Source organism: Hipposideros armiger, unplaced genomic scaffold (assembly GCF_001890085.2).
Source record: "Hipposideros armiger isolate ML-2016 unplaced genomic scaffold, ASM189008v1 scaffold_177, whole genome shotgun sequence".
Taxonomy (NCBI): domain Eukaryota; kingdom Metazoa; phylum Chordata; class Mammalia; order Chiroptera; family Hipposideridae; genus Hipposideros; species Hipposideros armiger.
Genome location: NW_017731527.1, coordinates 1,904,116 through 1,926,745, shown reverse-complemented (window position 1 = coordinate 1,926,745; position 22,630 = coordinate 1,904,116). Strand labels below are relative to the sequence as shown.

At 34.2% G+C, this 22,630-nt stretch overlaps 1 protein-coding gene across 1 annotated transcript; it reads left to right on the top strand.

Annotated features, from left to right (window-relative positions):
* The first annotated feature begins 194 nt into the window (after positions 1-194).
* Positions 195-21,835, top strand: ALX1 (ALX homeobox 1). Its single transcript, XM_019652298.1, has 4 exons — positions 195-567; positions 3,377-3,681; positions 6,725-6,853; positions 21,209-21,835. Exons 1-4 carry the CDS (start codon positions 342-344, stop codon positions 21,527-21,529), a joined length of 981 nt encoding a protein of 326 aa, XP_019507843.1. The 5' UTR covers positions 195-341; the 3' UTR covers positions 21,530-21,835.
* Positions 21,836-22,630: the final 795 nt, after the last annotated feature.

The window sequence follows — 22,630 nt, the reverse complement described above, 5'->3', positions numbered from 1 at the left end:
CTAGGCCTGGACGCGCCCAGCCCGGGGAAGTGGGGGAAGGTGGGGGTAGGGTGGGGGCGGAGGGGTCCCGGGGTGGAGTTAGTCGCCTGCCTATTTTCATATTCATTAGAACTGGGAGGTTGCCCGAGTAGCCCAGCTGAGTTTCAAGATATAAAAGCAACATCGGGTGCCCCCTTTCCAGCCGGGACGTATTAAAGGGCTGGGAGCGGGGCAGCTCCCGGCGCTGCAGAGCTCGCTTCCCCTTCCCTCCTCTCGGCCCTCCCTCTTCCCGCCCACCCGCTCCCTCCCCCAGCTCTTTCCAGCCTCCGTGCCCCGGGAGCTCCGCGACAGCTTCCAGGATTATGGAGTTTCTGAGCGAGAAGTTTGCCCTCAAGAGCCCGCCGAGTAAAAACAGTGACTTTTACATGGGCGCAGGAGGCGCGTTGGAGCACGTTATGGAGACGCTGGACAATGAGTCCTTTTACAGCAAAGCGTCGGCGGGCAAATGCGTGCAGGCCTTCGGGCCCCTACCCCGCGCCGAGCATCACGTGCGCCTGGAGAGGACCTCGCCCTGTCAGGACAGCAGCGGTGAGTCACCAGCCCCCGCCCGATCCGCGGCAGCCCTGCTGCAAACCCCAAGTTGCGGGGGTCGGTGAGGACAGGCAGAGAGGTAGGAAGGAAGGAAGGAAAGCGGGAGCGAGAGAGCTCGAGGGCGGAGGAAGGCAGAGGAACGGTGCGCGTTTTAGAAAGCGGGGTTTTTGCCGCGGACTTCTGGGGGCAAAGGAAAGATTCGGCACCGGGTTGCCTCGGCGCGGTTCTCCTTTGGCTGTCGAGTATAGTCCCCTACGGGTCCCTGAGTCCCTCCATCCAGGACCCCGGCGTAAACTGATAGGGCGGTAAATAAAGCGTAATTGAGTCAAGACAGCGCGCTTCCTCTCCGAGCCCGCCGCGCAGCCCAAGCAGGAGGAGCTGAAATCGATCACAGCTCGTTAGAGGACGTCACTGTCGTCACGAATAAGAAAACTCTGGGCTTCTTTAGGTGAAAGACTTTTTTTTTTTTTTCAAGACGTAGCGATATTTTTCTTTGTGAAGTTGGAGGGTTGCTAGATTAGCTTGATTGAATGTGCGATTTCAGCTTCTTCAGGTTTGCCACACAACACAGATTTTGGTTAAACACCAATCACTTTAAATAGCTTCGGGCAAAGAATCTCCAATATAATCACTCAATCCGGGATTTTGCTTTGTCTAGTTTTCAGACTCCACATTAAAAGTTATCTCAGAGCCTTTCGGAATGCTTCTGAGTGAAATCTTCAACTTTGGATAGCCAAGTATCTCCAAGTCAAAATGTTATCAAAACAAACCATCTATCTTTTCTATCTTGTAACCCAATACAAACCTATTTTTTTTTCAGATCGAGACAGCTAAAGCAAGTTTACAATTCTAAGAGGACTTTTCCTTATCACTGTATATGTTCCACAGTTAAGCTGTAAGGAGCGGGTTGCTTTAAAATAACAAACGAATTAAGTGTGAAATATTTACAACAAGCCTCCCGCCCCCTATTTTAATGGATGTTCAAAACCTGGCAAGGCACTGGATCATAGGAGCTCCTTTTCTAAATACTTTGTACACAGTAAGCTTAAAAAAAAAAGAAAAAAAACATCTCGTATATTTTACTTATTTTATTCAACGTTGTGAGTTACTTTTGACTTCCAATGCTAAACCAAAAATAAAGGCGCAAACGATAGAGAAAATCAATTAAATCACTTCAGTGATTTATTTAGAAAGACACAATTAATTTTGTTTTTAATACACTGAACGTTTGACTTTCTGGATATATTTCAGACTACAGTATCTTTAGATTTTTGGAATTCTTAGATGTATCCGTAAAGTTATTTGCGTGGACAGTATTTTAAAAAACTGATTCTGTAATGTCCTGTGTTGACTGCTGGATAGGACTCAATCAATATTTTAAATTGTCGGGAATCCAATAAGAAGAGAAATAGGTGCTTTATGATACTTTATCAACTTTTAAACGAACATCACGCCATTAGGATGAACTTTAATAGGAAAGTATTAACGAAGATGAATGTAGGCAGCAGTACGCTAAATTTAGGAAAGTTCCTGTCTTTCTCCTGAGATGCCCTTAGCTTCACGACTGCTTCCCCTCCCCCTATCCCTAATTACCGAAGTTCCCCATTTAACTCTGTCCGCGGAGACAAAACCGTATTGTTAATCAGTCAGGGTTCTTCTTTATACTTAGTTTGAAATCACATCTTCTTTTGCAGAAAAGCTATTTGGCATGTAAGTCGTATAGGTATTACAGTTAAGTACATTTGTATAATCATTAAAGCAGTTGTAAAAATACGTTATGAGGTCATTAAAAAACATATGAAAACGAAAAATGTGTGACAGTTCATTGGAAATTATTGTCCTGGCTGGTTTGACTTTACTTTTTTAAAAGATCCCTCCCATTTCATTATATGCATCCATTGCATTTGTGAGTGCGTGTGGCACAATATGATACAGTTTTTTTATATCATATCACAAGCATACAGTCAAATTTGGAGGAAATCACTGAAATTAAAACATCCCTAAACAGAATGCCAGTTGATTTTCATTGTAATATTTTAATAGGTATTTTAATTTCTGTGCTTTACTAGATGGAAAAATAAAAGCTGTCTGTCTTAAAATACATTTCATGAGTTAAGAAGAAATATGCAAATGAATTTTTAAGATGAAGAAATCTACTTAAATCTTCTTTTTCTATAGGAAACACTTTCAGAAACTACCATGAAATTCATTTTTAAATTTAGTGGGTCACTTTGAAAAAATTTTAAATGAAGACATGAATATACTGTTGAGCTATTTGAAATAGAGTAGAGACAATACCATATCTTAAATCTATAGATTTTGTGTCAAGGAGGAAGATAACTTTTGGGAAAAGTTTGGATTTTGATTTACAGATATTATTTAAAATTGAAATATCTTGCTTGGGCCATGTAGGGAGCTTAATTTTGTCTGCTGTGGATAAATATATGATCAATTAAATTTGGTGCACTTTTCAAAAATTATGCCCACTTAGGTTTTTTAAAATCTAGAGCATGTTTTAATTTGACTACCTAATTTGATTATGAATTATGTGGCTAAACATTACATTAGCCCTGTAAAGTAAAACTGTGAATTTTGGTAAATTATGAGTTCCATGTATGCATTTTTAATGGGTTTTAAACTTGCCCAAAGTGGATTAATACTTGTATGTAATGCAGTGATCCAATTAATACTGGCACAATAAATCATTAGCAGACACTTCCCTGATGCTCTAAATTACTTCTACTTAATTCCTTTACTGAAAGGCTTCACAATCCTGAGAATTGTTGTTTTCCCCCTTCGGGTACAGTGAACTATGGGATCACTAAAGTAGAAGGACAGCCTCTTCACACCGAGCTAAATAGAGCTATGGACAACTGTAACAGTCTCCGGATGTCTCCTGTGAAAGGGATGCCAGAGAAGGGAGAGCTGGATGAACTTGGGGATAAGTGTGACAGCAATGTATCCAGCAGTAAGAAGAGGAGACACCGAACCACCTTCACCAGCTTGCAGCTGGAGGAGCTGGAGAAGGTCTTTCAGAAAACCCATTACCCGGATGTATATGTCAGAGAACAGCTTGCTCTGAGGACAGAGCTCACTGAGGCCAGGGTCCAGGTATGAGCAATATGAAGGCCTTGGGTGTGTGTGTGTGTGTGTGTGTGTGTGTGTGTGTGTGTGTGTGTGTTGGGGGGGAGGTAGGACGATAGTGTTAGAATAATTCAATAGTTGCACTTTGCTGCAAAGGAACTATTTGAAGATGTAGAACAATGTAATGTATGCATGTATTTAAACTAAAATTTGTTTACTTGCAAAGGATTTAACAACTCACACAAAAACATAAAATAAATACTTGAGTTGTTACCTAGGCATAAAAATTAACACTTGTTTAAAAAAGAACAGAATATCTTAACGTATCTCTGATTTTGAAATTTAATTTTTAAAGGCTGAAAAACAAAATCAAAGCTATCCATTTAATAATGCATGTATTTTACTTTTTCTATTGTATCAGCCTTTGAGGGTTTTGGCTTTTTTAGTTTATATACCAGGTATTGGTAAGTTACTTGTAGAATGACCCATGAATCTATAATTTTATTGAGGTTGGGGCTATAATGAAGAAAAAATGAAACATGCTTACAAATTCCCAATTGTTATGTATACCAAATCTGTTTTTCTTTATATAATAAAAAATCATATAATGTATTTACAATTTTCTAGCCCTGGTAGTTGCCAGCAATGCCATTCCATTTTAAAATTTTAAATCTAGATAACTTACATGATTTTTGCAGAGGCAATAGGAATAATGATCTTAAAGTAATTTTAAAATATATATTCAATCCAATTAGGTTTATAAGTCATATTCAAATGGTCAAATTGGATGATTCAATTACTAAATTTTTTAATCATTTGAAAAAGAAAAATTATGCTAGGTAAAATTAACATTTCTTAGGCATATTTTATTTTTTACCAGAGTTGATATTCTTAAACTATATTGTATTAAGTTCCAAATAACAGTAATTCCAGAGAATAGCATTTTGGGGGCATGTTTTTATTGCTCTCAATAGGAAAATATTGAATTTTGCAGTCCCCATAAACTACTAGAATGGAGAAATGAATAAAATAGTGAAAAATTTTGTTCTCAGTAGAGTACTAGTATTTCTTCTGAAAATTAAGCCATCATAAAGCTTTTACATCATTAAAGACAACATCTGGTAGTGCAGGAATAACAAGCAGCAGGTTTTTTTCTCTAATTTATGGAGGCAAATGGTTACTTTATCTTAGTTCAGGAAGTCAATACATAGGAAGTTGATGCTAACCAAGAATCTTAGAATCGTCAAGTTTTAACAGGAGCTCCTCATGTGTTGGTTTTTTGTCTTGTGTTCATGTATTTAAATTAGTTATACTTGTAACCACAGAAAAATATGTTTGCAAACAGAATGATCAGCTGTGCACAATACATGTTTGTTTTTCTCTTCACATTTCATCAAACCTCGGTTAATTTTTTGTCTAAGAACATGCAGAGAGAGCTAACCTGAACCTAATTTACTTAGTTTGTTCTCTTTCTTCCTTTTCAAAAAATATCACTTTAGTAATTGGCATCCATTTTAAGGAGATTGTCAAGGTCTTTTTCTCAGTGAAAACAAAACAAAACAAAACAAAACTTCATTACAAAATTCCCTTAGTAAGCCCCTGGTGCCTATCTAGGGAGAGAGTAAAAAAATATGCTTGGTTTGGTTTGATTGTTGATGTTGTCTGGAGCCCTGGATATAGTGGATTATACACATTTGCTAGCAGTGTTCTAAGGAACCTTACTAAATAAGTAGCTCCCTTTGCCTTGTTTTAATTGCTGAAAACTCTTCAAAGAGCCATTTTAAATTTGCAGTACATTAAACTGAGTATTAATATTTCCATCACTGTGAGGATAGATAGAATAGCTTACAATTGAATATTCAAAAGAGTAAAAATTTCAAGGAAATTTTAATGAAAGGCTTTTTCCAATTTGTATTTGTATATTTGGTTTCTACCTTCTTTCCTAAATATTTTATATTCTGAACATAGTTCTATAAAGACTAAAGAACTCCCCGAAAGCTGCTAGTGCAATGTCTACTCAAAAATATCAATTTATACATATCGAATATCGTTTTCTGTATCTCCTTTTAATACATTAAAATGTTAAAATGAAGATTCTGGAGCGCTATAAATGTGCATTAGTGAATATTTCACCCCCTGCAAGACAGTTGTTTTGATAAATATTATTACTGTGCAATTAGAGAAACTGGGATGAGAGCTTACTGACCCTGTAGAGGCCACACTAACTTACAGGCTTTCCTCCCATTTGGTTCTATCTGCTTTGTTCCTTTTATTATTCATATTAAGCGTAAGTCTTTTAAATTGGAGAAATAATTTTGAAGATTACAGAGCATTCACTCTAAGGGAATATAATTGTTCTAAATGGTGTAATTTATATAATAAGCACATTTGTATATTTTAGAACCATAATTCAACTTAAGATAATTCCATTTTACCTTTCGTCTTTCTCAGGCGCAATATAATATGAAATCTTAATATTTTCTGTTGTTAAATGATCACAGTATTTCTGCTGATGACCATATGTTTTTAGGTGTAATCTCTACATTTACAATTTTCTAAGATTAACTAAGTATGGGTGCCTTTACTTTGTGAAATGCTTTAAAGATAATTGTTTTGACGGACCCAGATTATTAATTTGGTTATAAATTGGCTGGGATAATGTTATATGCATAACTCCAAACTAAAAAGTCTTGAATATCATCCAGATTTGCAGCATTCTCTGTCTGAGAGGAGGTTTACCTATGATAATTTGGAGATATAAGGAGTCAAAATCATATAATCTAATGCCTTTTTATTTTCCATTATTGGGAAAACAGAGGCCCAGATGTATTAAATAAATGTTTTGAAACTATATTGACTCTTTATATTAATTTATATTGCCTCACGGACATACTGATTATCCTATCAGGGTAAAAGAGAAAGTAAAATTTGTGGATCCTTTTCTGATTAAGAAATTTCTTTATTAGTAATTTTGTTGACCTGATTTACCTTTCTGGTTTGAAGTCTCTTAACATCACATTTGCATTTACCAAATATCCCTTAACTAAAACTCTCCTTCTTTAAAAATTAGGTTTGGTTTCAAAATCGAAGGGCCAAGTGGAGAAAAAGAGAACGTTATGGCCAAATACAACAAGCTAAAAGCCATTTTGCTGCCACCTATGATATATCAGTTTTGCCAAGGACTGACAGCTATCCACAGGTATGGTAAACTGCACAGAATGCTGATGGAGACAAATAGATGCATTGTGCATATTCCTAACAGGGCTAACATAGGCTTTATTATATCGGATATAATAGTGAAGAATGAAAATTTTAACTTCCAGAAGACATTTTTCACATTCATTAGATTTTTATTTTACTGAAATATTTATTTTGTTATTGTTTTCTTTCAGAGCTATTCACTTAGAATAATTCAGGCTCTCTTCCTTAGTATACGTTGCAACAACTGAAGTAGCATCATTCAATAGTATAAGTCTTTTAATTACATTTTAATTATTCAGAATCACTTCTCTGTTAACTTTTAAAAATAAAATATTGTTTGGTGTGCTGTCTCTGTGGCTAATGTTTTATGAATTATATTATAGCCTAGTGTCAAATGTGGCATATGAAACCTTCATTCTACTTAAAAGTATCTCTTTTCCTGTGTTGTCTTTTCAGCTTTGAAGTTGCTCATTGTTTCAAGGGAACATTAAGCCCTTTGTTATTTAAAACATATATAGAAGTAGTAATGGATATAATTTTTAAATTTTATCATGTTAAAAAACATGTTCAAAAACACTTCCCTTTAAAATGGGAGTTCTTATTTGAAAGAGTATTTAGAAATTATTTTTTCTTTTAAATTTTTTCTTTCAAATTAAAGGTTTTTTTTTTTTTAATTTTCCATGCTTTGTAATGCTTCTTTTGATCCTTAAGAACCTACCTTGAGACCTTCATTTCTCTAGATAAATTCACCAGACTTATTCCTGTAATATTATGTGTGAACTAGAGCCTCAGAGAGGACCTCGTTCAGCGTCTTCATTCCAAAAGTTAGGAAGTGAGACCCAGGTGAGTTAAGGGATTGGCCTGTGACCACACAAGTGGTTCCTTACCGGACAACCTAGAAAGGGCGGCTACGCCTCAGCCTGGCCACTGCATTTGCTAGAAGACCAGGGATAGGGGTACCTTTTGAATAAACGCCACACCTGCCATAAGAAGAATCTTGTTTCTCTTCTTACTTTAAAACATTTATCTTAGTTACCTTTGTTTTTTCCTGTTTAAAAGCATGTGTGTGTGTGTGTGTGTGTTGTGTGTGTGTGGTGTGTGTGTATGTGTGCTGTGGTGTGTGTGTAATTCCAGGGAATAGCATTTTTTGGCATGTTTTTATTACCCTCACACACACACACACACATATCCTCCTGATTACTTATCATCACNATCTTGTTTCTCTTCTTACTTTAAAACATTTATCTTAGTTACCTTTGTTTTTTCCTGTTTAAAAGCATGTGTGTGTGTGTGTGTGTGTGCGTGTGTGCGTGCGTGTGTGTGTGTGTGTGTGTGTGTGTAATTCCAGGGAATAGCATTTTTTTGGCATGTTTTTATTACCCTCACACACACACACACACATATCCTCCTGATTACTTATCATCACAGGGCTAATGACATTTTACTCATCAAATATTTTTTAGTGCCCAGTTGAGTTCTAAAGACAGTGTTGTGAGGATGTTTCCCCTCGAGCCTATAAGCTCCACGAGAGCAGGCCCTGCAGTGTTTTCCTATTTGTTCACATGGCTCTACGCCTTACTATATCAGGCACTGTTCTAAGCAGGTTTCGTATATTAACTCATTTAATCCTCAAAACAACCTTCTGTGGTAGGTGTTATTAATTATCCTCATTTCTCATCAGGAAACTGAGGCACAGAGAGGTGAAGTATTTACTCACTTTCCTCGTGATGAAGCCTGAATTTTGCCATAGGCGTTCTGGCCCCCACATGCAAGACTTAACCCTCACAGTAGACTGTCTCTTCCAGAGAATATGTTTGAATGGTTGAGCGATTACTAAATTAATACCAAAGGAGCGCAAGGCTTAAGTTGCATTATTCGAGTCTGCAGTTTAGTGTATGGGAGCAGAGAGTGTACTCATACCCAGGGAAATAACCATAAAAAATAATGGAGATGGCACGTGCCTTACATAACTTTGAACTACTTGACTGTGATGACTTTAGCAATAATAAAGTCACAAATTAGGAACTCTTTTCAGATGGACTTTAAACCATCTGATAAGTCAGTCCCACATCACGTGACTATGATATGTCTTTTTTGTCCCTTATTATTTCAGTCTTCACTCCTTTTCTTGTAAACCCTACTTCTGTCGATTTTCCATGTCTCTTTTCTTTGCTGTTGGTGGCCTTATCTCTAACTTTCCTTCTTCAATATAGCATAAAACACTTAAAATAGTGCCTGACACTGATTAACCACTTTATAATGACTTAATGCAACTTAATATACTCTGACTAGTTGCCCTTTTTCCCTAGGATTATCTTGCTATTGTGTTATTGTGCTGCGCAGCTTTAGATGTTATCAACTAGCAGAATGAGGTGAACTAGCAGCTCCAGCAGGAAAGGAAATGGTCCAAATTATACATTTGATAGTCTTTTTCACTCCAACAAAGGACTCATTTAAAATGTCCCCTCACAAATCATGGGAGTTTTGCGCTAATTCTCCCTGTGGCTTCTCCGTAATGTATGTACATTGGTCATACCACCTCATAATTTAAGTATGGGAGCACAGAGAGTTTATGTTGTTGCAGTTATTTTAACAGCGCAATTTGTCAACAATAACAGAAAGCAATACTGTAAAATCCATAGTACTTGTCTATATTGGTAAGGCGTTGAACGTTTGGCTGCCCAAATTTCTGACATCAGGTGTCTCCCACTCCTTACTGTAGGTATTGGGGAAAGCCAGGGAGGAATTATGACAAGATCATGTTTGCATGCTTCAGCCTAAAGAAAACTTAAAAAAAAAAAAAAGATGTGCCTTAAAATAAAAATTTATAATGGGAAAAATAGAAACCAAAATAGAATCCAACAGCTCAATGCAATAAGACAGTGGATTTGGTTACTGTTACTAATTACAGAAAAAAATACTAATTACAAAAATGGTTGGAAACTAGAACACGTCAGAGGCGACACAGAAATAAAGAATTAGCAGTTTGGCAGGAAAGCAAAAGCATATACAGAAATACATGAAAAAGAGATGGTTTAGAAAATGATCTCAAGCCTGCTCAGTGTGGATAATAATCTTACCTCACATAAAGGTAGCTTTATGTAAAATGTTTATTTATGAATAGTAATTCATATTTTCTAAAACATTCTAAACACTTTGGTTGCACTGGTCTTCATTACACTGTAGCAACAACAGCCATAACAGTAAAAGTAATAACTACCAGTTGAGGGCTTATTTTAAGCCAGGCTTTCTTCTTATAGCCATTAAAACTCCTTGAATTTGAGCCCAGGATTTCTGAGTTCAGGAGTCTAGGGTTATTTATGTAACCTTATCTCCATAATGCATCACTGAGCAATGAAATAGTTAAATTTTAACTCTAAAACATTGAATCACTTTGAAAAGCAAAAATGCTTCCATTTTTAAATTTATAAAATAATGATAGAAAGCATTTAAAAATGTAGAGAATTTTTAGACTGTTTTCATATATTCTTTTTATTAAAGCTTGCTCATATTTGATAGCACAATAAGAAAGTGAGGGGTGTGATGTCAGTAGTAATGTACTTTAAGGTAGTATATTTTGATGTACTGAAAAATAGTACATTATTTTTTAAAGCCCTTTGTGTTGGCCCACATATCAGTTGCCTTTCAGGAACACTATGATTTAGGTAAATGAAACTACTTGATGTTCTATAATACAGGGCATTTAAAAATACTGTCTCATTGCTTGTGCTGAATCTGTTCCTCCTATTTTGAATTCCCTTCACCTCACCTAAACCGTTTTCCTCCATGAACCTCTCAATCCTTCCTTAATCAGCACATCACTTTCTCACCGATATTGTGGTGGGCTATGTATGTCTGCCACCCAGTTTACAATACAAAGTATTTAAAAAGATGACTCAGTTCTTATCTTTGTATCACCACATTATTAAACAAATTATATATATATACTGAATAGATGTGAAAAAAATACTGATTCACTTCAATATTCATTGATGAGTATATTATAAACCTAAAATTAATCCTGTTTCAATAAAATAGCTGATTTCTGAATCTCTGCTATTAACCAGCTCTGTGGTCTTAAGCAATTCAATTTTCCTCTTTGCTCCTCAATTGATTAATCTGCTAAAAGGTATAGACTAAAAAGATTTTGCAGAATCCTTAATTTTTTTTTCCAGAGTTATTTGCATTTAATCCAATAAATGTTTGCTAGGTACTATTTTAGGCATGGGGATTATATGAATGAGCCAGACAAAATCCCCTCCTTTGTGGACAGATTACGAACTAGGTGATATTTGTACCAAATTCTGCAAACATTTCTTGATGCAAACTATACCCAGCAGACCAAAAAGACCTACATAATTTTGACTTTGAATTGAAAAAGCAAGCAATTATCTATCAGCAGTAGATTCTAATCTGTTTCTGATTTATTAAAACCAAGCATTTTTAAAAATAATTATTTTGGTGAATAAAATATTTTGTTAAAGTATGAACATTTCTGGAAGATTATAACTAGACTTCATTCTTACAAGGAACCCTAATTTCATGCCCTTAGATTTGGTTTGGATCACATGTGCATTAACTTGATCATTTACTAGCTGGGTAACTTTGGGATAAGCCTTGCCTTCCTTGATCTTCAGATTCTTTATTTGTAAAATGGAGGTATTGTGAGTGCTGGAGTTGGTGGTGTTGGTTGTGTAGATGATGATGATGACCATAATGCCTTTTTTGTTATGGAAAAGATTGTGTTGATTTCCAAACAGCCTACTGAGCTAAATCCTGAGACCTGAGGAGGGCCAGATGTTAATGTATGACTATGAGCTTCACAAATCAGAGAGTAGTGGGTTCGAGTCACTTAACAGATTTTTGACCTGTGTCAAATGAATGAACCTCTAGAAACATTTCTCCTCATTCACAAAATGGAGACAAAAGTTCATATGATGTTTGTGAGGATTAAACAAAATCGTTTATACAAAGTACTTACAATATTGCCTAGTCCATAAGGAGTGCTCAATAAATAGTAACAATTCTATAATAGCCATTAGTCATTATTAATTTTTTCCACCATAGAGAGGTATCTAAGTGGTTTGAATGTTCACTCATGTTGTAGTGTATTTAAACTAATCCAGTCTGTGAGTAAATTTACTATTTAGGGACCTAGAGGAAGACCAAATTCTGTTAAATATACTTTCTTCTTTAAATTAGGTCACCCAAATATAGTAACTTTATGAAACTTTGAAACTGCATTCACCAAAAGTATTTTCTCATGAAGAAATTATTTTCATCAAAACATTTTAAAAACGGGTTGTTTATTTTCTACCAAAATTTTCAGTGAGGTTTTACCTAGTATATAATATGGAGAATCATAACTAAATCTATATTTACCAAATGTACAAAGGGACCTATGCAGTATTCTTACTTTCTGTTGTTTAATTGATGACATTATAGATTTGTGCCACTGGAAATTTGAACATGCCGAGAGTTGGATTCAAGTTAAAGATAATTTGTAATAATTGGGGTAATTTAAAACATAAAATAAGGTTGTATAACATTTCTACTTTAACAAATTCTATTTCAAACATTGTAAATTATACAATTTTTAACAGGAAATTTTAGTTTCTATAAAATAGTAATTGTGAAGCTACTGTTCATCCTACCCTTCTTCTATCACCACTTTCTCTACTAATCTTAAAGTTTACATTTACTTAAGCTAAATAAGGAATCAGGAATTTGTGTCCTTCAACAGCTGCGGTTTAACAATTTTTAAAAATCTGGAGCAATATTCACCTTTAGAGAAAGTATCACAATTTTATCACTGTTATTTCTATTTTCCCCAAATATTTGAAGTAAACACCCAAAATCTTTTAGAAATGTTAACAATATAGCTATATACTTGAGGCATTGTGTAATTAATATTGTTATATCTATGAAACAACCAATGAGATGGTCATATAGTAATACAGTTAAACTTCCCTTATGATGAATGGAGGGACAAAAATGTTAACATAATTAGGTCAACATGTCTTATTAATATTTTAAAATTTCTCACTGATTGAAAGCACAGATACTTAAAATAATAGAAGGAATATGATGATAATCTATTATTACTCAAATAAATATAGTTTTTACAATGGGTAAAGTTGATTTAATTAAATGAATAAAATATATGCAAGTTTATATAAATATGTATAAATAATATTTCATATATGTATGTATATTAAAAGTAAGTTATGTGTAGCATGAGACAGATTTTGTCAATATCAATTAAGTGAAGGCGCAGCAAGACACAGTTAATTTTTATTTTGTTGACTATACAGAGATAAACAACATCTTCTGAAAGAACTAAAGTGCATTCATGTTTTAAATTATGAAAGTAGACTTATTTGTTGAAAACTGTAGTATTCAAATTTACTGTGATTTGTGACTTTACACAGTAATTATAACTTAGCTTAATTTTTGGGTTTTTTTGCTTTTAATAGGTGACCAATGTTAAAGCATTTAATTTAACTGAATTGATCTTAAGTATTTTATATTTTAAGAGGAAAAAGTAAATCGATAAATTGAGTAGAAAAATAAATGACAAGAAAAAATGTAAAAATAAATTATTGAAGAATGCCAATGTTTCTTATACATGTAAAAACTACAATACCTTACAGGAGAATAGAGAAGAACCAGGGGGTTAAGTTAAGCCATCAAAGCCTGGGAAGCCTCTGAGAACAGACCTGTGGGTTATAACTTGCAGTTCACACTATTATTGTTAGTGAATAACAGTAAGGTTAGTGAACCTTATGATACACAGTAATCCAGAATTTTATGCGTGCCGCATTTGTTAAGCCTCATGTTTCTATGGATTTTCTGTTTTACTCTAAATCATGCAGCATTAAATAGAAAAAAAACATTGCACAAACTCACAATTGAGTTGACTATCACAAAATAAAATTCCAACTTTTAGTTAACACAAATATAACATGGATATAATTGATAACTTGACTCAGGATTTTAAGAACATGAAGTGGGCATCTAAGGCTAAAAATATTCTGTGCAAATGAAAGTATTACATATTTGATTTATATTTTAAGTGATTAATTCAGAAGGAAAACGTACATATTTTAATCCTTGTTTGTTGTTATTGTTTATTTAGTTTTGATGGGGGGGTTGTATCATTAAAGATGAACCAGGCACAGAAGAATCAACAATAGCTATCATCCAATAAAATACATGAAAAGTAATGTGACAAATAATTGGAAAATACCTTATATGACAATTGTTGCTAGATAATAATAAAATGTCAAATGTTAGGTGCTGTTATTTTAGCCCCTCAAATCAGTTGGTTTGAAAAGTTTTATTTTAAGGAATATATGGTGAGATTTCCTATAAACCTTTATAATGATAATGACTATAAAATTACAATCACTTCCAACACTAAAGGAAAAGAATATCCTTACTGTTTCTTCTATCTTTCACTTGGCACATATTTCAAATATTAGTTGAATAATACAAAATTTAAACATATTCATATGATGTCATTCTGAAAATTTCCAGACATTAACATTTGTTGTGAGATTTAGTGCTTTCATTTTCTGTAAAGCAATTTTCTTCTCAAATTATTGGTCTCATGACTCTGACATCTAACAGTGACTTTTTTAGATGGAAAAAGCACTCTTCCTTGTTCCAAATCCCTGTACATATTTGTAAGGTAGAATTTTATTTTAAAAATTAAAGTAGCAATACATATTCAATATGTGATGCTTTTCTGATGAATTAATCATTGCTAATCACTTCAGCTTAAAATTATTATATATTGAAAATACCAGGGGTGCCAATAAAAATGTATACACATGACTTGTATCCTCTTTTGTTATTGGTATATATTGAGTATTACAATTTAAAACAGTTTTTTTTCCTTTCTTAAAATGTGTATGTATTTTTTTGGCACCCTCTGTATGTACTTTGGAACTTTTGAAATGTAAATTGATTCCAAAAAACCTTAATATTTATATATTATCTTCACATTTTTTTGGTGAAATGTCACCTCATAAGTAAGTTGGCCCTGATGAAATGCACCCTTATTTCTATCTCAGGTAGGAACTACACATGCTCAGATTGATCTTTTTACTGTGTAATTATTCAAGTTAGGATTTTTTTTTTCCGGGTAGACAAAGTCTCTGTGTGTTATTCACTGGTAGCAAATTCACTATTTAGAAAAACACTTACACTCTTTCATCCCTGTCAGCAACCTACTGATTAGTTACTAGAAAAGTTAATGGAACCTTGAAGTTAGCCAATAGCGAAAGATATCCGCAAGTTACTAAGCATATGATTCTTATTAATATTTTGTCACCCTAAATTTTAAAGGAAGGGAGAGGCTAGTAGAGAATTTAATGGTCTCTTAAAAAAATTTAACTGCTTTAGTAAAAAGTGATGTTAACATTTTTTTAAAGAGACCACATAAAAAAAATGGCAAATTAAATTATACAGTGATAATGTGATAATAAATCTATATAGTAAGTATTGAATTATATACAGAGTAGTTAATAAATATAAACATTCTGTCAAAGAGGAAAAACCAAAATCAACTTTTGGATTTTAATGCAAATAAGCTATTGCTGTAATATTATCACAAATACCTCTTTGTTAATCCCTTATCTCTGTCTTTCTAAATCAGTCTTTATCAGCGATGCATATGGACATGGGATATGAAGGTGGTGTGAGTGTAGTAGGATGATGTGTGTGTGTGTGTGTGTGTGTGTGTGTGTGTGTGTGTGTGTGTGAGAGAGAGAGAGAGAGAGAGAGAATGCATACGGATGTTTGTGGCAAGTAGGAGCAGTCTATATATAGAGGAGGAGGAGGGTTTAATAAAATTATTTTAGTAGAAAAATATCATTTAGTTGGTTTTAGAGATAAAATTAAGGAATGGTTGTTACTCATATATTTTCATGTTAAGTATTTCTGTTAAGTCCTGATTAAATTCCATGGCTAGTATCTTATATATATATAGACTACATAATGCTGTCATGGAACTATTTGATGTTTGTTACACGTCATGCTATGTTACAACTAAGGCAAAGACTAACAAACTTTATGCCTTTTAAAAGGTTTTTTAAAAATATGAAAAACTACTCACTACAATAAAGTCAGCAAATATTCGTGAAATATACACAAAGTTTGGCATGCTAACATTTTCTTTGTATTTTTGGTTACATAAAGACTATATCAAGTTTCTAGGTAAAGGTAATTTCCTATCCATGATTTACTATATTACTTCAATTTATGACAAATATATTGGCAAATTGAAGAACTCACATTAATGTGTGTATTTTACACACACACACAACTAACCCACTCCTTCCTATCTATAGCTTTTAATTTCTTAGAAGAAAAATGATTGTAAAATGAATTTGATTTCTGTTTGGAAAGAATCAGACATAAAAACCAACTTTTCTCCAAAATTCAAAGACATGGAATAATTAAGTGTTGACTTTTCATTTGATTAGAAAAAATATTAAGGGGAAAATGTTCAAAGTGGAGTGCAGTAAGTCAGCTGAACTTCCATTCATGATAATGGGAGGCAGTTGGCCAAGTTCCCTGGACCATGCTTTGAACATACCCCTAGAACTTTTTTAAATGTTGTGAAGCACATTAAAATATGGAGTGCTTTTAGATTCTCCACTCCTCTTAAACACAACAAAGAAGAAAAAGTGTAAAGGCAAGCAGTCTTTTTTCTTCCTTCCTTTCCTTTCTTTCTTTCTTTCTTTCTTTCTTTCTTTCTTTCTTTCTTTCTTTCTTTCTTTCTTTCTTTCTTTCTCGCACACATGAAAGAAAGATATGGACAGTATTTAATAATGTTGTTTCTGGTTGTAAAGTCCTTGACTGTTGTACAGTTAGAGGCCTACACAAATGCCCCAAAATTATTTGGTGTTGGGCACATTGTAGATGTCTGTGAACTAGTCCAAGAAAGAAAGGAGTGATCCTATTTAGGAAAAAATATGCATTCTTTTATTCCAAAATTTAACAGCACATATGTCTTTTAATGAGTCAAAGAGTGAGATTATTATATGGTCTCTCTCTCTCTCTCTCTCTCTCTCTCTGTATACACACACACACACACACACACACACAGTTTAAGACAATATGACTTATAGATCTAGCACATAGTTTTAACATGGCCACTTATATAAGAATAGAATTGGTGGGGGATGGAAGAGTCATAGAATGAGTCCACCTTGACAACAGTAGATTTTGTTGTTAAATCAAATATTGCCTTCACTATTAGCATATGCAGATGATCCAGAACAAGGGTGATAATGCCAGGTTTTTTCTGCAGCGATCACAGGACATCTAGACCATGATACTCGGTTATCAGGGTGGGAATGTTGATGAGGTTCAAGGGTGTTGACAGCTTCCGGCATACCTGATGAATGTGCCTGCCCTGAGCAGCCCGGAAACCATGCCTATGAGGAATGCTGAAAGAAGAGAGATTGGCAATTGTGTAACAATTGCCTGGGATATTTGAAGATTTTCATATGTGAGGTGGTTACTACTTACTCTGTATCATTTTAAGAAACAGAAGTAGAAGTGATAGAGGAAGAGAACAGCTGGCTTTTTACAGAACTGTCCAAAAGAGAATGGGATGTTTTTAAGCAGGTGAGCTTCTTGTCACTGGAAGTAAACATGATTGGAAGTGTACAAGAGGTTTGTGCATCTGGAAGGAAGTTGGACTTCAGTATTATTCCTAGTCCCCCGCGATTTTCAGAAGTGACAGTGTATGTTATATCATTGCCATTATTTTATTTATTTATTTATTTTTTTTAGCTGAGCCATCCTGCCACCTGTTGGCAGCTCAGCGGCTGCTCAGCTCGTGCCAGGACTCGAACCGCTGTTGCTCAGAGCTCACACTCTTGAGCGAGCTCTTAACCAACTGAGCCACTCAGCCGGCCCGCCATTATTTTAATATAGATCCCCTGAACCACATCCCAGACTTAATAAATCAAAAAAGAAGGTGCATCTATGATAGAGAATAACTATTTAACAACAACAACAAAAAACTACCCAGGGAGATATAGTCAGGTAGGCCTAAGTACATAATTTTCATGATTTCTGTTAAGCATGGCAATTCTAGAGTTCAAATCATGAGATAAAATTTAGATATTCAGCATAAGTTGTCCATAAAATTTTGTTTGCATCAAAATGGATCAGTCCAAATTTCATATTTTCAGAGATTTTTCAGTCACTTAATACGTTTGTAAAAAGTGCTTGTCATGTATTATGTTAGGCCTGAGGATGAGGAAACAGTTTGAGCAATTGAAGTTTTGAGAAAAAAAAAAATATAGGGGATTTTGCTTTCAGAGTAGGGCCTGTGAACCCCCACAGAGTTACAGTTATGAATAAGTAAATAAACAATTTTGACTTATGAGACTAATTTTTATATTATTGTACCATTTCTTAGATTTCCTGGGTTCATATTTGACCTCCAGAATTGGAGTCGTGCAATCTTGGATGAGGTTCTTAAGCTTTTTGTTGTATAGTTCTACCTTGTACAAAATGGGGATAGTAAATGTAAATATACACACCTTTTAGTGTATTAAATCATTATAAACCTTCCTAATGCATTTAGTATAATGCCTGACACATGGTAATTCATGGGGAACGTGTAGCTATCATGCATCTCATCTTGATTGTCATCATCAGATGTTTGAACACCCAGAGGGAATGCTCTGTTCAGAGGAAGCCAAACCTCAGTTCGCTGGGGATATTATGTTTCATGGTTTGTATCTTACTTTTGATGTAGAAACCAACTAGATCCCTATAGTCAAATGAAGACATACCAGAAATTTAAAAATGAAAGAAACATATGGGGGATGTGAGGGGAGATAGAGATCATGGAAACAGGCCATATCAGTAAAAATGTGCAGCAGTATTGCTACCCATGGGATATGTGGGTATGTTCTCAAGTCTTCCTAAAATATTGCTGTAGTAACTTGCTCTACCAATCTGTTCTATTCAGAAAGCATTTCTATATGTTAGAAATTATTTCACCAAAAGTAACTTGCTTGATCAAGTCCAGATAAGAAGTTTTGATCAAAATAAAAATATTTGCCCATGTCACAGAAACGGGAGAATTTCTTTTCTACTTATAGGTAGGTTAATGTTAATTCTTTTAGGCAGAAAATACTTCCTCAGTTTATAGGCATAGATTACCTTCTTTGCCTTTACCTTCCTTAGTTTCCTTCCCCCCCCCCACCTAGCTGGTAAATATATTTCTATGCATTTGGAATATGCATAGATGATTTTAATAAATTCTAGCAACACTATGTATAAATTGAGGAATCCTTTAATAAACATATAATGTAAATCATCCCCCTCTACTACTGTTTTGCCTTTCATTTATTTTTTTCAAAATAAACAGGCAAGTTCATTTTCATTTCCTGAAAGCCCTTTTGTCAGACATGTGACTGTGGTTTGTTTCAATGTAGCACAATGTTTGATTGAATGTCGGAGGAAAATCACCCAGATCAAATTAGAAGAGCTAGTTTGACAGCATAATGATATTAACAGCCCCTGTTGTTGGTTTGTGATACATAACTCAGCAATCACTAACACCAATCATTATATTTTGGCTAACGTGGGATACATATTGTAGAATGAGCCAAAATTAAAACACAGCTTAAGATGATTTAAGGATTAACAAAATACACAAACCAGTATATATCTATAGATATATCTCACAGATTTAACATATTTAAAGCAGCTCATAAAAATATTCATATAAAGAACTATTTCTAAAACTACTAAAAGGAGCAGTTTGCCAAACATTGGAGCCCCACATAAGAGATGAAGTTAGTTTTTCAGATTTTCTCTTATGTATCGAAACTGGGTAAGTCATCCTGTCTTGAGTTAACAGAGTAACAAACATCTCTACCGCTGTGATCTAGAATATTTATTATCATACTTTTTGCTTTTCATTGAAAGTAAGTTGTCTTAAAAAATGCAGTTCAAGCTTCGGTGTGGTAAGACTACACCAGAGGCTGTATGTAGCAGACTGGAATCTTGGTGTAAAAATAAATATAAGAAAACATTACTTGTGTAAGTGTGGAAATAATTGATGATTCCATTGTAATTATCACGATTTTAAAAAAGAGAGCCAGGTGGGATAAATGTGTGTATTGCTGCTGTGTTCTAGTTCAAATCTACAATAATAATAGTATTGCGAAAGGCAGATGATTTTTAAGTTTCATCATCTAAAGCTGCATCTCTCTGCTATGCTCTATATACTACCCAACATTTCCCACTTTTTCTTTTTCCCCAGCTCCTGCCATTTGTCACGATTTTCTGTGTCTCAGTAATGCATGTAATCGTTGTGCTTTTTCCTTGTTTAAATATCTGGTCTAAGATACTTTCTATTTAAAATTAATATTATCCACATATTATTTAGTGTTACTTTTAAATGCTAGTAACTTTAGAGAAATGTGTGCTTGTTGGTAATGTTACACTCAGTGTTTTTTTTTGTAGAGATTTAATAGTATGAAATGTGAATTTCTTGGGCACAAATGATAACCCAGTTTTCAATCTTGTTGTTATAAAGTACTGTAATTGTACTCATGATATTTTTGCTAATACTTGAATATTTTTCTCAGTTGTGCTTCCATGATTTGATAATGGTCATGTTTTAGAATTTTACATTTGTTTTACATGTCATACTTCTGTTGCAACCTCACTATATCATACATAAATTGTAGAACAAATGTTAAAAATATGTACACACTTCTTATAATATGTATAAGAAAACTATGTATTCAAGACTGTAGAAGTAAAATCAACGAAAGGGTAAACATTTTTCAAAAGGATTTTGATTCAAAATATCTACAGAGCCAACACCTTAATGTCAGCAGGGTTTCCAACAAAAACTGCCACACCGAGTACAGCTATAGATCTTTAAAAAATGCAATTGTGTCATTTGTTTAGAAATATGAAAACTAGATTTAAATTTAAAACCATATTTTAAACCGCTTTTCTAAGCACATGAATTGGGCATGATTCATGACTGAATCTTCCAGATTTTGTTTTGAAAATTATGACTATAAAAAGAATACTCAAGAGATTGACATGTTTTGAGAGTACTTTTTGTGGTTAAGTATGTGGCTTTTTGGTGATATATTACAGTAAAACAAACTGGAAGAATTCTTCCAATAATTATTTTTTTCGGTAATCACTTTCTGTACTCAGAATATAATTGCAGACCACCCCATAGAAGCAAACAATGATTAATTAACAAAATTCAGCAAATACGGTTTAACAAAAGTAAGGGAACAAAAGTGAGAACACGTAAATGTAATATTTGCTGTTTTATATATTCCAGATTCAGAACAATTTGTGGGCAGGAAATGCAAGTGGTGGTTCTGTGGTTACTTCATGCATGTTACCACGTGACACTTCCTCCTGTATGACACCTTATTCTCACTCGCCTCGGACAGATTCCAGTTACACAGGGTTTTCAAACCACCAGAACCAGTTCAGCCACGTGCCCCTCAACAATTTTTTCACTGACTCTCTTCTTACTGGGGCTACCAACGGACATGCATTTGAAACAAAGCCAGAGTTTGAGAGGAGGTCTTCCAGCATCGCAGTCCTTCGAATGAAAGCCAAGGAGCACACTGCCAATATTTCATGGGCCATGTAACATACAGTACTCCTATTTTTCTTTTAATGGCAAAGTAAAACATTCTTATTTCTCATATTTAAAGGATACCACAATAAGCTGCTGTGTGTGGAATTGCTAACGGTCAAGATATACAGTGAGACCAGCTTACATGAATAGTTGTTATTATTTAACAGTCAAATCTAAGCATGAACCTCTGAAGACTAAATCGGTTTACCATGCACCAGTCTCCACAAACTCTGTTTTAGTAGTAATTTTTTTTTTTATTGTATGAGTTGATGAAATATGATCATGCAACTTCTTAAAAGAATAAATGTATTAAACAAATTCTTCTGTTATAGATTGATTTATGTTAGTTCTGTATAACAAGAAATCCCTTGTAAAATAATACCTGATAAAGGAAGAAATGCACTGGGGAGAATGTCAAGATACCAAAGCTGTCAGGTAAATGCTGAAGCAGTGTGTTTCAGGGAGTTAAGTGCCATTTCTCCCTCTCTGGCTCCCAGACACAATGGGCATATTCCCTGTTGCAGAGAATTTATCTTCAGGTCTCAAAGTTATATATATATATATATATATATATATATATATATATATTTACCCCTAGATGTTTTAGTGAATTTCCACTCCATGAAAAAAGAACTCTTCTAAAATGACCAGAATTTGCATGAAATATTTGGGCATACTTTCCTTAAACCATGTGGCTAAAGGTGATAACTGAAATATTCCGGTGTGATTTAAATTATAGTCATGAGAAGAGTTTTTATAAATGCCATCTTTTGAAGGAAAAAAACCAGCATAGACTCCATGACTTAGTTATTACATGCAAGAAAAAAAAAAGAAAAGTTACAAAACCTGCTGTTGCTTTTAAATTAAAATTTTATTGATTAACGTGTACACACGAACATCTAATAAATGCAATAAACGATATAAGGAGCAGTGAATCGGGATTTATATTTATTTCATGTGCAAGTGCCTGTGTGTGTTTGTTTTTTTGACATATAATCTGTAAGCATTTTTTGCTACTGTGGTTTTGCATAGGGAATTAAAACGTCAAAAGGCTCTCTAAAATTTCTGGTGGAAAAGAAGAGAAGAAAAATACATTGCATCTGGAAAATTGCT

What these genes read in the sequence shown, in the direction of transcription:
- ALX1 (XM_019652298.1), top strand. Translation starts at nt 342, where the DNA reads ATGGAGTTTCTGAGCGAGAAGTTTGCCCTCAAGAGCCCGCCGAGTAAA. An exon ending in TCACTGAGGCCAGGGTCCAG is followed by an intron (nt 3,682 to 6,724) that starts GTATGAGCAATA and finishes TTTAAAAATTAG; the next exon opens with GTTTGGTTTCAAAATCGAAG. An exon ending in GGACTGACAGCTATCCACAG is followed by an intron (nt 6,854 to 21,208) that starts GTATGGTAAACT and finishes TATATATTCCAG; the next exon opens with ATTCAGAACAATTTGTGGGC.